The sequence below is a fragment of the Serinus canaria genome, chromosome 5 (genome assembly GCF_022539315.1).
Source record: "Serinus canaria isolate serCan28SL12 chromosome 5, serCan2020, whole genome shotgun sequence".
Classification (NCBI taxonomy): domain Eukaryota; kingdom Metazoa; phylum Chordata; class Aves; order Passeriformes; family Fringillidae; genus Serinus; species Serinus canaria.
Window position 1 is genome coordinate 25,529,597 of NC_066319.1, and position 13,797 is coordinate 25,543,393.

The 13,797-nt window shown below is 43.8% G+C and overlaps 1 protein-coding gene across 4 annotated transcripts in view; it reads left to right on the forward strand.

Moving 5' to 3' along the window:
* MAPKBP1 (mitogen-activated protein kinase binding protein 1) overlaps window positions 1-13,797 on the forward strand; it is a 529,170-nt gene that overhangs the window by 16,409 nt on the left and 498,964 nt on the right. For all 4 annotated transcript variants that reach the window (XM_030239799.2, XM_050975227.1, XM_050975226.1 and 1 more), the window contains exon 3: window positions 12,836-12,927. In XM_030239799.2, the coding sequence (XP_030095659.2) occupies window positions 12,836-12,927 (92 nt within the window). The remainder of the gene's footprint in view (window positions 1-12,835; window positions 12,928-13,797) is intronic.

A 13,797-nucleotide genomic window follows, 5' to 3' on the forward strand; every position in this document is an offset into this window, starting at 1 on the left:
AAGTCATCTTGTCTTGGGCTACTGTAGCCCTCGTTTACAGTCTTTGTTTCCTTCAGGAAAATGAACTGAAATCTGCTTGGGAAAAATCACAGGAAGAAGTGATTTAGGGGCAGAGTAAGAGAAGAATGAAATCAAGTTGAATGAATGACTTAATGAGTTTGAGGATTGCTTTGTAGTTACCTTTATTACCTTTTGTCTCTCTGTGGTTTATTGTCTAGTGGTGGTTTCCTCTGCGTGTGTGTGAGAGTGTATGTGTGTGTGTGCAAAAGTGAGGATCAATGGTGTTTCTTGCTGCTGACTTAGAGGAAGAGCATTCAGGTCTTTGGGATGCTAGGTCTATGTCATAAACTTGTAAGAAATTTGAACTATTTGGAAAAGACTAAACTGAATTCTGCATCTGCTGTGACTGTTGGATGATGATGGCTTCTCCCGGCTTACCACTTTGCATCTTTGCAGCAGAAAGATGGCTCAGTGGTGGGTACCTGAGTGAGCACATATGAGTTTGCTGGAGTTGTCTGTGCTGGTGGCTGAGCAGCAGGGGCACGTGACAGGGACACCGTGTTACAGGTGAAGGGCTTTCTCCTGTACTGGAATAGGAGGGGAAGTGGCAGGAGGGTTGTTGAGGAGATGATGGAAGTCAGTGCTTGTGCTGCTCTCTTCAGTTTGCTTTCTTAATCTTTGGCCCGTGTTCCTATGTATCAATTCCCCTGAGGGATGTGGTCTTCTTTCTGGCTAACAGGACAAATCTCTTGGGTGCTCAGTATGCATGTTGATGGACAGATGTGAAGAGCTTCTTAATTCCAGGACTCATGAAGGGCAAGATACTGATAAAGTCTATTCTGTAAGAGGCTTATTCTTTGGGGCAGAGGGCAGGGAAGAGGGCAGGAAGGGATTGCCTAGTGCTAGGCAGTGAATCTTGGCAGGTGACAGGCAGGAAGCTCAAATGTCTCCTTCTGTACATACTGGTTGGCTTGGGCAAAAGAAAGAAATTTCTTATGCTTTCTTTTGATTAATTTTTAAGCATTCTTTAAGAATACTGTCCTTGGCCTCAAGCGGGAGAGAAGTACAGCAGTGGTGCAGCATGATCTATGCAGTAGATAGCTGCTGAGATTTGTGAGGGAGTAAGATTATTCCCAGTTCTGTTGCTAATTTGTTGCCTGTTCAAGACATTTAACCTCAGTGTTTGTGTGGTATTGCCACTTAGTCCTGTACTTGGTTATAGATTGCCAGATGTGTGAGATTACATGTTGCTGCCTGCTGTAAGCACTGGAGGGCTTTGTGTTTGTTGGGACTTCTTGAAAGTACTGTGAAACAAATAATAAATAGTTAAGACAATGTTTAGGGAGAGATGGAATACTAATCTCTTTACCTCCTGCCTCCTTCCATAGGGATGTTTTCTGTGTGATCAAAGCTTTGTTCTTACTCTGTCCTTTCTGTTGTGTTTATTCCCATCTAAACATCTTTTAAATTGCTGGTTTGTAATTTTTTAACATAATTTAAATCAGCTTACAGCAGAACCATTTTCTCATTCCCTGAGGATGCAAGTGCTTTCCCCCATAACATCACTGAAATATTAGGGAGATACATGCATGGGAAGACAAGGTGTCTTGTCCTGGAGCAGTTCAGGAGTTACGGACGAGATCCTTCAGGTGACAGGAGAGGTGAGCTCTGAGATACCTGCTCTGTGTAAGGGATCTGGGCATGAAAAGGTGGGGCTTTTACATACAGAGTCTCTTTAAGACACTACTTACAGTCTCTTTAAGACTTCCTACAGATATGCTCTTCTCTAGAAGGCATAGTTGGCTTCATGACAATGTGGGGTGGGTAAGGTAGGGATGAGATACGGCACTTGAGACTTTTAGGGCAGAATGGTTGTGTAAATCACTGGTGAAGGATGAAAATTAATTGATTTGGCATGGGGTCATGGGTGAATAAAGAAATCACAAACAAATTATGTGTGTTGCTTCAGGCAGGCTGATCAAAAGGCTTTTCTTCATCCTGTATAGCTCTGTGTGTTTCAACTCTTGGACTCGAGATGAACCACTAAGTTCCCCCCCAAGCCTTGTCAAACAGTTCACAGATCCGTTTACACCAAAAATAAGACCCAGAGAAGAAATTAAGGGGAAGGAGATTGTAACATGATGCTTTTCTTGAAGTGCTGAGATGTGGCTTTCCTTCTGTGGCTCCCCTCAGCAGGGTTGACTGTGGGGAAGGCTTTCTGCTCCCTCTCTCTCTTCCCTGTGTCCAAGTTTAGCTTGAATGTATGCGTTGTTTATAGAGTTCAGCAGAAGGTGATTTAGGAGGGAGCTCCTTGCCATGACGGTATCAGTGTTAGCAGTGCAGTGTTATGGCCCCTGTGTTTGACTGCTTCGGAGTCAGGAATTATGTGGTGTTGCCACAGTTTCCTTGGAGCGAATGCCCGAGAAGCTGTGGACTTTTAACCGTTGCCTGTTTGCATTTAGGAGCAGGCTCAGCTCAGGGCTAAGACCAAGAGGAGGGACTTCAGCAGAGCCACAGAGGGAGTAACCTTGCCAGCCTATGCCCACATTCCTATTTGGCTCTTTTCCTTTTTCTTGCCTCTTGCTTTTTGTGAGTGCTAAAGCCTGGGCAAAACAGAGGGGAAGGAGCCTTTCCTATCTGGGAAGTGGTGATTAATGATGATGAACAGTGACCCTTATGCTGAGAGAACCGTTTGTTCCTGCTTGATTTCAAACCCTTATATGAGTAACTGAAACTCTGCCCAAGGGAGCTATATTGGCTCTTTTTTTTTTCCCCTTGCCATTTCTTCTCACTGGAGCACTTTCTTTGCCTATATTCAGGCCCCCGTGCATGGGTTTGGAGGAGACCAGTATGTGAGACTGCCAGAAAGTCAGAAGTTGCTTCCACTGATGTCTGGTGCTGGGACAGATTAGGGGAGTGTTGTAAGTTCGTATTTGTATCTAAAACTTGTATAGGTAGTCCTTGATGCAGGGGAAGATGAATTGGCTTCATCTTCTACTATAAAGAAAAAAAATCACTGGACGAATTGCATATCTGGGAGGGCAAAGCATACGCTATGTAAAGTCTGGTATCTTGTCTGCTCTCTTTCCTTATGAAAAAGTAATACACATTTGCAAAGTGGAAAAGTCTGGTTCTTGTGAAGAAGTGGTCCTGCAGAATTCCAGGTCCCAAGAGCTCAAGGAAGGGTTTCTTTGAAGTCTGCCCACACAGAGGTGTCTCTGTTGTGTTCCATGGGGCTTAACTGCCTGTGGAGCTGGTCCGATTGACTCCGTGTGCAGATGCTTAGTCTGGAACAAATCAGGATTGACTCTTTATGTACCAGGAATACCTGTAGCCTGTTTGATGTCACTTTTTCTTTTTGCATTAATTTCATGCATTCATCGCACAGTCTTCACAAACTTTGCTTATACCAACAAACAAGAATTTCCCACATCAAAGTCAAAATAGCATCATGAGGACACTGACAATGGTGGAAAATTTACACATGCTTTTTCCCTGTCATTTCACCACACTTGTATCTCTGAAGCTCAGATTCTCTGAAAGTTTTGTGAAATCTCATTAAAGTCTGAGTTGGTGTTGCTTTTACAGTGAGAATGATGACTGAATGGTAGAAGGAGGAGAAACTGCTGCTTGTCATGCCTTTGGCTGGAGTTGGTAAGGTTACATGGACCACTCCTCATCCCTGCAGTATTTAGGAAGAAATTGAACTTAGTGTGGGGGTGGGGAAGAGAAAATTGGTGGTCCAGGCTTTGTTAAATGAAGAAACAGAAGATTATTGAATGATGGCTAGATTGTGCTGTAGAAGCTGGTAGGAAATTAATGCTCTACATGTCTTGTTTGCAGGCTGCAGGAACACTTGCAGGTGTGTTCTGCTGCCAGTTCTAAGTTCCCTCACTATGGTTGCTGGTAGAGGTGCTTTTAATAGCCTCCCACCCACTCCCTGGGGGTGTGCAATGGTATTTATGGCCTGCCCGGGACTGCCTTTCTTCAGGTGCATGAAGAAGAAGGCAGAGTGCAGATTCAGCACGTAGCTCTCGACAGCTGGGGCTGATGGGTCAGGAATGCAGCCCTGACAGCTGGAATTGGACTGAAGGCGGCCAGCACGGTGAGGAGGCCAGGAGGGGAGAGCAGGCAAGAGAGGCTCTGTGGAGAGATGGACAAACGCACGCACACTGTGGAAAGACAGCCTGTGGAGACCCCGGGTTGCTTGTGTTCCGTTTCTCCCATCTTCATCCCTGATTTGTTCTGTTTCTCCAAATGCCTGGATAATTTTTAATAAATGTGTGCACACCCCAGTTGCAACTGCTGTACAACACACCTGGCAGAGCCATTATTGCTGAGGCTCAGCACTTCTGTTGGAATACCCCCATCCCACCTCTGATTTTATGCAGGTTTACAAATGTGATTCAAAACCTTTCAGGAAGTCAGTTTCTGCTCTTGCCACTCTTGTGCCAAGGAGCACCATTCATAACTTGTGTTGTGGGAGACTGTTCCCTGATTATCTTGAAATCAAATTGCATCAAATTGGCAACTGCTTTTGTCATACTATGATGGTCTGGGCAGGTGTTTTTCTGTTTTGTTTTGCTTTGTGTTTTTTTTTCCTCTTTCACTTTATTTTTTTTTAAATTGGTTAACTGTGAGGACTTGCTCATAGCTCTCAATCCTTTTTCCTATGATTACTGCCTTTAAACTGGGTATTGGCTGGAAACACCTTAAATATCAGACTATATCTGTGTATTGGATTGCATGAAACCAGTTTCATGGAGGGTCAATTGGGCAGTTGGCGTGGGGGTGCAATGGTGGCTGTGGGCAAGGCTTAGGAAGCTTACAGTGAGAGAAATGGAGACTGCTCTGTCAGCCAGAGACCTCACGAATGGGTGGTGTGTTGGACCTTGGCTTGCTACTGTTGCCTTGTGCAGGTGGAATATTTTCAGTCTTCAAGCTTGTCAAGACATTACTGTTTCCTAGTGCTGGTTGCTGAAGGAAGAAAGACTGCCTGGAGAAGAGGAAGAGGATAGAAAAACCTCTTAAAAAAATATAAAATACTTACATGTAAAAGAAAATTAGAAGTGCATATTCCGTATGCACATACAAAAGCAGGGGAGCACACTGGGTAGGTGAGGGGCAGAAACCAGCTATGGAGCTGAGTAGTTTTGTTGTTTGTGTGCTTTTGTAAGTCAAACACCTTCTGCAGTTAATTCTATCCACCCATCTTCAGCCCTTCCCCTGCCAGACCAACAATAAAAACCTTAACTCCGCCTCCCCCCACCCCCCCCCAAAAAAATCAGGCAGGGGAACCTGGTCCAAAGCCAGACCTTTGCATGTTAAGCTGAAGTGCAAAATGAATATTTCACAGCTGTGTTATAAAGCCCTGAAATGAAGGCTTTGCAGTGGAAATGCTGACAGCCCCTTAAGTAGAACAGTATGCTGTAATTAGTGCTCTGTGTTTTATGTGCCAAACGAAGCTCAGCAGAACTAAATGTAAAACTTCAAGCCTTTGTTTTTCTGCAGCAGTAACAGGCCATCAGACAGTGTGTTCAGACGATGGATTAGTGCCTACAACGTGTGCACTGCTCCCTGGAGGTTGGACGTGCTTTTGTGTGGTGGGGCTCGGGGGCAGCAGCGGAGATGTACAAACAGGGCCAGCTGTGAGATTTGGCACTCTGTATCGAATTTCACTTATGTAAGATAGACAGCTATTTCTTAAATGCTGACGCTGACAATGTACAGCTACATTTCCAGCATTTTCACGTATTGGATGCCAGAGTGCCTTGATATGACTTTGCTGTGTAGCAGCATGGAAAACATGTTGGAGTGCATGCAGAGGTGCTGAAAACTCCAGGAGCAGAATGTAGAGAGACAGACGTGCAAACCATGGTGCTGTTGTCAAACTCAGGCCTGATGTTGGAGCTCCCTGTGTCAGTGTATTGGACCAAAGAGCATCGGGGTCTCAAGTTGATCAGTAAAAGCATTATATTTTTTTTCTTTTTTTTTGGCAAAAGAACAGATAGGTGATTATGTAGCCACTCCCTTTCCTCTCCCCTGCCCACCCTCTCCCCACCAAGATTGTTACTTAGTTACAACTGATTATGTGCTAGGGAAGGCTTTTGGAAGTAACCCTCATGGGCCATGTGTCTCAGGGATTTCTGTGTCCTTTGCTTTTTCAGGAACACATGCCTTTGCACATGCATTATTAATATGCCTACTTTCAAGCAGGAGAGAGGGATGAGGGCAGGCACATTGTGCAGTGGTGGTAGATGAACTCTGATGGATGTTGTCTTGTCATGCTGGCTCGATGCCACCACTTAATTAAATGGGTTAGAATGTTAACTGTGTTATGCATAGGCCCGTGGGAAGGCTTTTAAAGTAGAGCTTGTCTGCTTGTGGACATTTACTGTAATAACCATTCTGGAGTGGATTGGAATAGCTGTGCTGCAAGAACTCTCTCTGAGGATGCTCTTGATCATGAATGCTCACAATGGCATGGAGAGAAAGGGGCATGTTGAAATCAAACTATTAATTCAAGAATAGGATTTCCCATTCCATCGGGCTGGAGGATACGTTTCCAAATGCAAAGCAGCAGCAGGTCTTACCTGTGACTTTGTTGAGCAGGGTGACCTCTTGCTCTCTGTAAATGATTTTAGATGTCAGAAAGGCAGATTGAGAGTAAGGTATTAGAGGGAAAAAATGGAAAACAAAACAGACTGTATTATCCTGCTCTGTAAACACTTGCTGCGGCCATGCCTGGAAAGCTGCATGTGGTCTTGGTGTTTCCTCTTCGTCTCAGGAAGAATGTAGGGGACATAGGAGGGGCTTCACAGAAGAGCTAATAAACGAGATGAAATGGCTTTCAGGAGAGCCATAAAGTGACTTCAACAAGACTCTTGTACTTGGGACACAGATGACTTGAGGTGGTAGTATATCTCCTTACAAAATCATGAACCACCTAAAGGTGGTGGATGGGGACTGAATGTTCACTGTCTCTTCCCATACAAAGATTGAGGCATGTCAAATAAAACTATTAAAACTCAGGTTTGAAACAAATAATGAAAGATGGTTCATCTTGCAATATATCAGACTGGTGGAGTTCCTTGCCAAAAGATGTGGTGTATGCTAAGCTTTTATAGACCGAGTGGATAAGCTCATGGTGGTGAATTCTACTGTAATAAGTTAAAAATGGAGAATATTTATTTTGAGATTGGAAGACTGACAGGACTTGAGAAAGAATCAAATTTTATTTCCTTCATCTTAACCTTTATCCATACATTTCTTTATACCATTCTTTCTGACTTTCCTCCTTTGCTTTTGGCTGCAAATGGAAAAATAAACCTGGGCTAGAAATTAGCCTCTGATCCAAGGTAGCCAATCTCATGAGGTCTGGAACAGACATACCTGCTTACTGGACATGGTTTTCTTGGGCTGTAGCCTCTTGCTTAATGCTGTAGGTACTAGAGTGTGTAGGCAGCCCTGTACAGTAACATCAGTTTTCTCCACTTGGTTGTCATTTTGAGCTACTGGAGAGTAGCACAGATCCTTTCAAATGCTTTGCTTTTTTGTTTCCATGCTTAAATGAATTGTGCTTGTAGTGAACAATGAGATTTTGGGCCCAAAAGAGAATAAAAATAGCACAAGAAGGCAGGAGGTGAGATAATCAAGTCAGAAAACTCTAATTTCTTTCGCATATGAGTGTGAGGATGAGGAGCTCAAAAACTGTTGAACTCCTAACTTTGTCTTTTGCTGGCCTAGGGAGAATGGTGGCTTGAGTGGGAGCAGGCTATTATTCAGCCTACAGGCAAAACTCTTTGAGGGATGCCTGGTGGCCTAGAGCCTAAATATGGCTTTCTCTTGAAAATGACTCTTTCTCTCGTTCTTTTAAGATGAAGGCAGACCTCAGAAATCTGCTGGTGTGCAAACAGGCACAGATACAGGAGCTCCTACCCAGGGGTTCAGCAGTGAAACAGTGCAGCTGTAGGCAGAGTGCCTGTGACAGGTCAGGCAGGACTGTCAGCATGATGAGACTGTCCCTTTTGGCACCCATTCTGGTGGAAATCATTGCAGTGCTGGGTGTGTTTACTACTGCTTTCTAGCAGAGTCCTGGCTGGATGTACAGGCCACAGTGCTCCTGTACTCCTGTGTGGCTTTGCAAGTGTAGATGGTCCCAAAGGAATGCAAATGATGGGAAAGAGGAAAGTGTTTGTGGGTGGAGGTTAAGTTGGGCTGATCCTTCAAGGTTTTCTGTGTTGTCTTTATAGCATATGGAAGCAATTGTTTGTGATAACTTCCTCAAAACAACAGAAAGAGCTCACTCTGAGACCTGGGTGCAGCTGGTCAGACATGGAGCTTTCTGAAAAGCCAGACGAGGCTTGCTGGGGCTGTTCAGATCAGTCTTTCTGAAAGGATTATCTGTACCTCAGTAGGAAGGCAGAGATGGCATGGCTTCTGTCCCCAAGCATGGGCTTACCCCATGCACTCTGTTGGGCTGTGCCTGATGGAAGCAAGGGCTGCTGTCAGATAAGCCCTTTGACTTCAGGTGGGATTGGGCTGCAGTGAGACCCCTCTTTCTTGGAAGGCCCAGCTGCTGTGAATACCTGTTGGTGCCTTGGGTCCTGCAATTTAGGACTCTGTTGGTTTGGTCCTACCTATCTCATGGTGCTGGGATTTGATGTGGAAGGAACAGAGTAAGGGATCTGCTTAGGCACAAAAATTTCTTTACACACATTTATGCAGTTCCAAGTAATTTAGATTTAAGCCTGTAAAATGGCTGATTATCAGATTGTGCAAGACAGGTGTTAGCTGCACGGGTTTTGGTGCCTAAGAGTGTATATTGAGCGTCGAAATTTGAGTAAAAGTTGACCTTGAAGAAAAGGAGATGGGATGGTTTCAGATAGCGAAGTGGCAGTGCAAAACAAGCTGCAGAAGGGTTTTGTGTGGATCAATTCAACAACTCTAGCAAGTCACATAGAGAATGTTGACTGAAAGTGCCAAATGCTATTAATAGAAGCCTCAAGATGAAGTAACAAATGCAGCTTGTCAGCCTCCTTTCCTGTCTCTAATTTAGGTACAAATGACAGGTTTAATCATGCAGTTGTTTCCAGGTTTGGATAGGGGTGTTGAGGTGGCCCATTAGTTGCCTGTGAAGGCCTGAGCAAGCAGTGACATGTTTGACAGCTGTAGGGTGCAAACTGGGCAAACACAGGAGCTATTGGTAATGAAGAGTCTCAGATCTGCAGGGGAACTCTCCAGGTCCTGTGGCTCAGATCAGACTTGGGAAGGTGTGCAAAATAATGTATTTCTGACTGGGATGTGCTGAAGTACTACTTGGGAGAGTCATGTGAATGGCAGTGTTTATGGCTGTGTAGGACTGGGAGACTGCCCTTACCACAGGGGGAAGTGGTAACTTCAGAGGTGGGATAATGCAGACCTGTATTGACTGATCTGCCCTTTGCTGACAAATTTTAGTTCCAGATTAGTAAGTTCAAGTTGATGTGGTTTTGCCCTAATTACTCATATTAAGAATTCACTTGTTTTAGCTGGCAAATTTAAAAGCATCCAGTTCATACTGTGTTGTTACCTATTGTTTTTTCTCTCTGAAACGTTTTTCATTCTCAAGTTTTGTGGCAAAGTGACTGTCTCTTGCCCCTGTGTTACCTTGTCTGGAAGCTGGTCATGGGAAAAAAACTGTGGTGTGTTTTGGGCAGGCTGGTGGAAGTGGAGCTCACAAGTCTCATAAGACCACATTTGGTTACATTTTAAATTTCTATGCGTCCTTTCTGATGGGTTTTAATACTCAAGTATTATCAAGTGGAGGTGCTGCCTTTGGCTAGGCTTTGTGGGGTTGCCTTTCAAGTTCTTTACACTAGAAAGTTTTTGAAGTTAAGACTGGGAGCAAAAGAGGGGCAGCCTTTTTTAGAAAGTTAGTTATGAATCTGTAGTCTAGAGACAGTTATCTGTTTCTGCAACACTTTTTCTGTCAATATCAGAGGTATGGCCTTGACAGTTGCCTTTTTCTAAAGGAACAGATGGTCTGTTGGAGGCCAGAAGATACTCACTGGCAGTAAAATAATTAGACTGGAAGGCTGAGCTACTCCTTTATGTCAAGCTGTGTGCTGACCATAGGTGAAAGGTAGACTTTCCACATCCTAGCATTGCCACAAAAAGTCTCTTGGGAAAGCAGCAGGGGACCTCCACTGACTTTAGAGTGAGAGAGGAGGCTGGAATAAGAGTGACATTTTGGCATTGGTGAGGTGAGAGTGTCAAGACAAATCAGTTAGTGCTCCTGTTTGATTCCTCTTCTTAAAGACTTGGAGGGGTCAGATTGGGTTTTGGATATGCAGCTAGATTGATCCAGTTGCCAGGGAAAGGGTATGTTTGTTTTGGGTTTTTTTCCCTGAATTTGGACTTCCTGTGGTTTTCCCCAGGCTGGCAAACAGAAAACAAACAGAAAATTACAAGCAGAACATGATTTTCTGCTGGTTTGGCCTCCTGGACAAGTAATTTCCATGCCAAGGCTGTCTGGAGTGAGGGAAATGGAGGGGGGTATCACTGGGCTGAGTAGGATGAGGGAGGAAGGAACTGTCCCTTCCAAGACAGGCTCCTGTAAGGTCAGCTCAGCTGTGGTGTAAGACTGCACACTGAGAGGCTTGGTAAATATCCTTGCAGAGAAAAAACATACCTGTTGGTGAAAGTAGGTTGCTGAATTGCTGCTGAATATCTGCATAGCCAAGGTCAAGCAGTGCCTTTTAGGATAGTGGCAATTACAGCCAGACTGAGCTAAAGCCTGCACTGAGCAGTGTAATCACAGCATTGCTAAATTGATGTTTGCTGACAGCATCAAGTAATTGTGCGTTATCTAGATGGAACTACTTGAATGGCACATGTCTCTTCCACTTCCTCCTTTGCTGTCAAGAATGCATTTTCTGTAGGAATTCAAACCTCTTCTAGTTTGGGAACTGCTGATATTAGCCAGAATCTCAGCAGCAGAGGCAGTGAGTTCTTTCTGCATGTTTTTGAGCTGCTTTAAAAAGATTTATTTTGAAGTATTGTTAACAAGTCTGGAAGAGTAGATATCCTCCTGGCTTTTCCCACTCCTCTCCCCAACCTTGTTCCAATACTAATAACTTTATCTTTATTAATGGCTTCTTTCTTTATCAGTGGATTTGTGACTGCATTTTTAATTGCATGTTCTTTCATAACAGAAATCCATTGGAGTTTTGTAAAAGCCACATTTTCAGAGATTCTCAGTTTGCAAGGGAAGGGGAGAATTTGGTGGTTTCTCATAATGTCTTAAGGTACCTGGGGCATATTATTAATAGGAGGGGAAAAAAGACCAAGTTGTTCCAGAGAGATTGGAAAATGAAATCTTCCACTTTCCGTGTCACTGTTTGAAGGCAGGCAAAATTTGAACTAGCTGAAAGCATGGATGGCTCATGTTCAGTGGTGGCACCTCAGCCCTGTTTTACCTGCTGAATCAAGGTGGTTCTCTGTGTGGGGTTATTTCTGTCCCCTTACCTAGTAAGCTGAAGCTTGAGCTCAGTGAGACCTTGTGTCTCACCCTGCAGCCAAACTCCTCAGGTCTGGTAAGGTGTGTGGTCAGGGTGGCGTGGGAAACCTGCCCCGCCCCTGCCTTTTATGCTCCACCTCGGTATAAATGCAAGATGTTAGTCTTCAGGGCAGCTATTAAAGTCAGTAGTAATTATTACAATAGTAACTTCTGATGCTGTGTCCATGCCCCTAAGGCCTTAACCAAATATGACTTAGATGATGATAATTAAAACCAGAAGATTGTGACCCAGTAAAATCCTTGAGTTTGGCACAGACAGCAGTGCTGAGGAGGAATGTATGCATCAAATATATAATAAATAAAATGAAGGTGTGCAAATGTAAAGGAAAGGGAATAATTTTGTGTCGGTTAAAATAACTCCAGGGCTGAGAACTGCTTTGTGCTCAGAGGTTTAGTCCTTTCATGCCACAAACCAGATTTTGTGCAGTGTAATCCCACTGCAGTTTTGCTTTGGGGTAATCGCTGAATCTCCCTGGCCTTCTCTGCCAGGAAGTGCTCCTGAAACATTGTGTCATGTTCATTTGTCACTCATCCTTCCCATTTTTGTTTTTTATTTTTTCTTTTATCAGCTTCTTACCTCAGAGGCCTTTATATCTTCCAAATAGCTCTTCCCAGTTGCATTTCTTTTCTTTTCCTAAAAATAGTGGAGATTTTTGCCTGAGGGGAGTGTGGGGACATTTAGATTACAGTCTCTTGCAAGGGTCATTGGTATGCAGCAAGCTTGTGAATGTTTATGGTGTTCTGTCTTACACTCCTGGCAAGAGATACCCTCGACCCCTAGTTGTGATTTCCACCTCCAGCACCATAGGAAAAACGGACTATTCAATTCCTAGGAATACAAGGCTGAGACCAGGCTGAACCACTTGCTATTGGATGGAGGAAGCAAAGAGAATGTGTCAGCCTGGAAACTGTTTTCAGGAAAGAGCCAAGCTCTAGAGACAGTGGTAGGTTGCTCTTACTGGAAGGATGGGAATCTGTGGCCAATGAATGTGCATCCCAGCTTTTCACCAGTACTATCTGCTTCTTGCAACCCTCTTTTACAATGCTCTGGCATAAAGAAAGTGGGTCGATAACACCTTCTCTGTACCCCAGCAGTATTTTCCTATGCCTATACTGAAAGTTGAATGGGGTTACTTTTGTACCTGGTGCTTCTCAGTGGATTTCTAGGAACCAGGGAACCAGTGTGAACCAGACCATCAACATCTGTCTTATGGGTCTATTTGAACTACACTCACATTTCATGGTACTTTCTGTTTTCTTTCTTGTATGTTCTAGGTGACTTTGGAGAAGGTGTTGGGCATAACCGTGTCAGGAGGCAGAGGACTAGCCTGCGACCCCAGAACTGGCCTCGTTGCTTATCCAGCAGGGTGAGTCACTAACCAGATTCCTCAAACTAAAATAAACCATGACTGATGCATTAACATAAAGATTCAGGGTGTTTCCACTATCATCTTCTATAGGAAGCCTATTTACTGCTCTTTAAACACCAGAGAATGGTGAGACTCAGCTCTGTTAGTTTAATTGGCAAGGGAGAGGGATTGCATTATCAAATTTTAATGAGATCCCTTTAAATGGAACTACTCTCATTCCTCTTGCTCTGAGCTGGGAGTTAAATACATTTTGTGGACTTTTCACTGTGTTCTGTAGTGTGATGAGCATAGGCATAACTCAGTGTGATTCTCAATCCAATGAAAACCTAATGGAGCAAATAATGCTTTCAATGAATTGATAGAAGCCTTCTTGTAGATGCCTTGCAATTTATGACTTGCCATGTGCCTCAGCCAAATGTGAGGAAATATTTCAGGCTAACAGCCTTAACCTGCTTATATGTGGGTTCTTTGGAGTGAAACACATCTGTCAATTGTAGTCTAAATTCAAATAGAGGTATCCAGAAGGAGACATTGATGGAAAGCGAAAGAGCTACCTACAGGGACATGGGTGAGGGCTGGAGAGGTTTGCTGCAATGCAGAAATCAAAATGAGTTTGGTTCTCCTTTGAGCTTGTTCTGCTGTCAGCAAGCTAAAAGAGAAGACAAAGGACATGACTCCAAGTCAAATTGCATGGACATACTCTTTAAGACATGAAAGCTGGAATTAGAAGACAAGAACTTCCACATCAGTTGTAGATAAATTTTCAAGGGTACCGTAAGTGTGCTAGCAGCATTTAAAGATTCTGTGTTTGTGGCTAAAATGAGAGATGGAGTCACTGAAACTGGCTAGAAATTTTTGCCTGTCCTG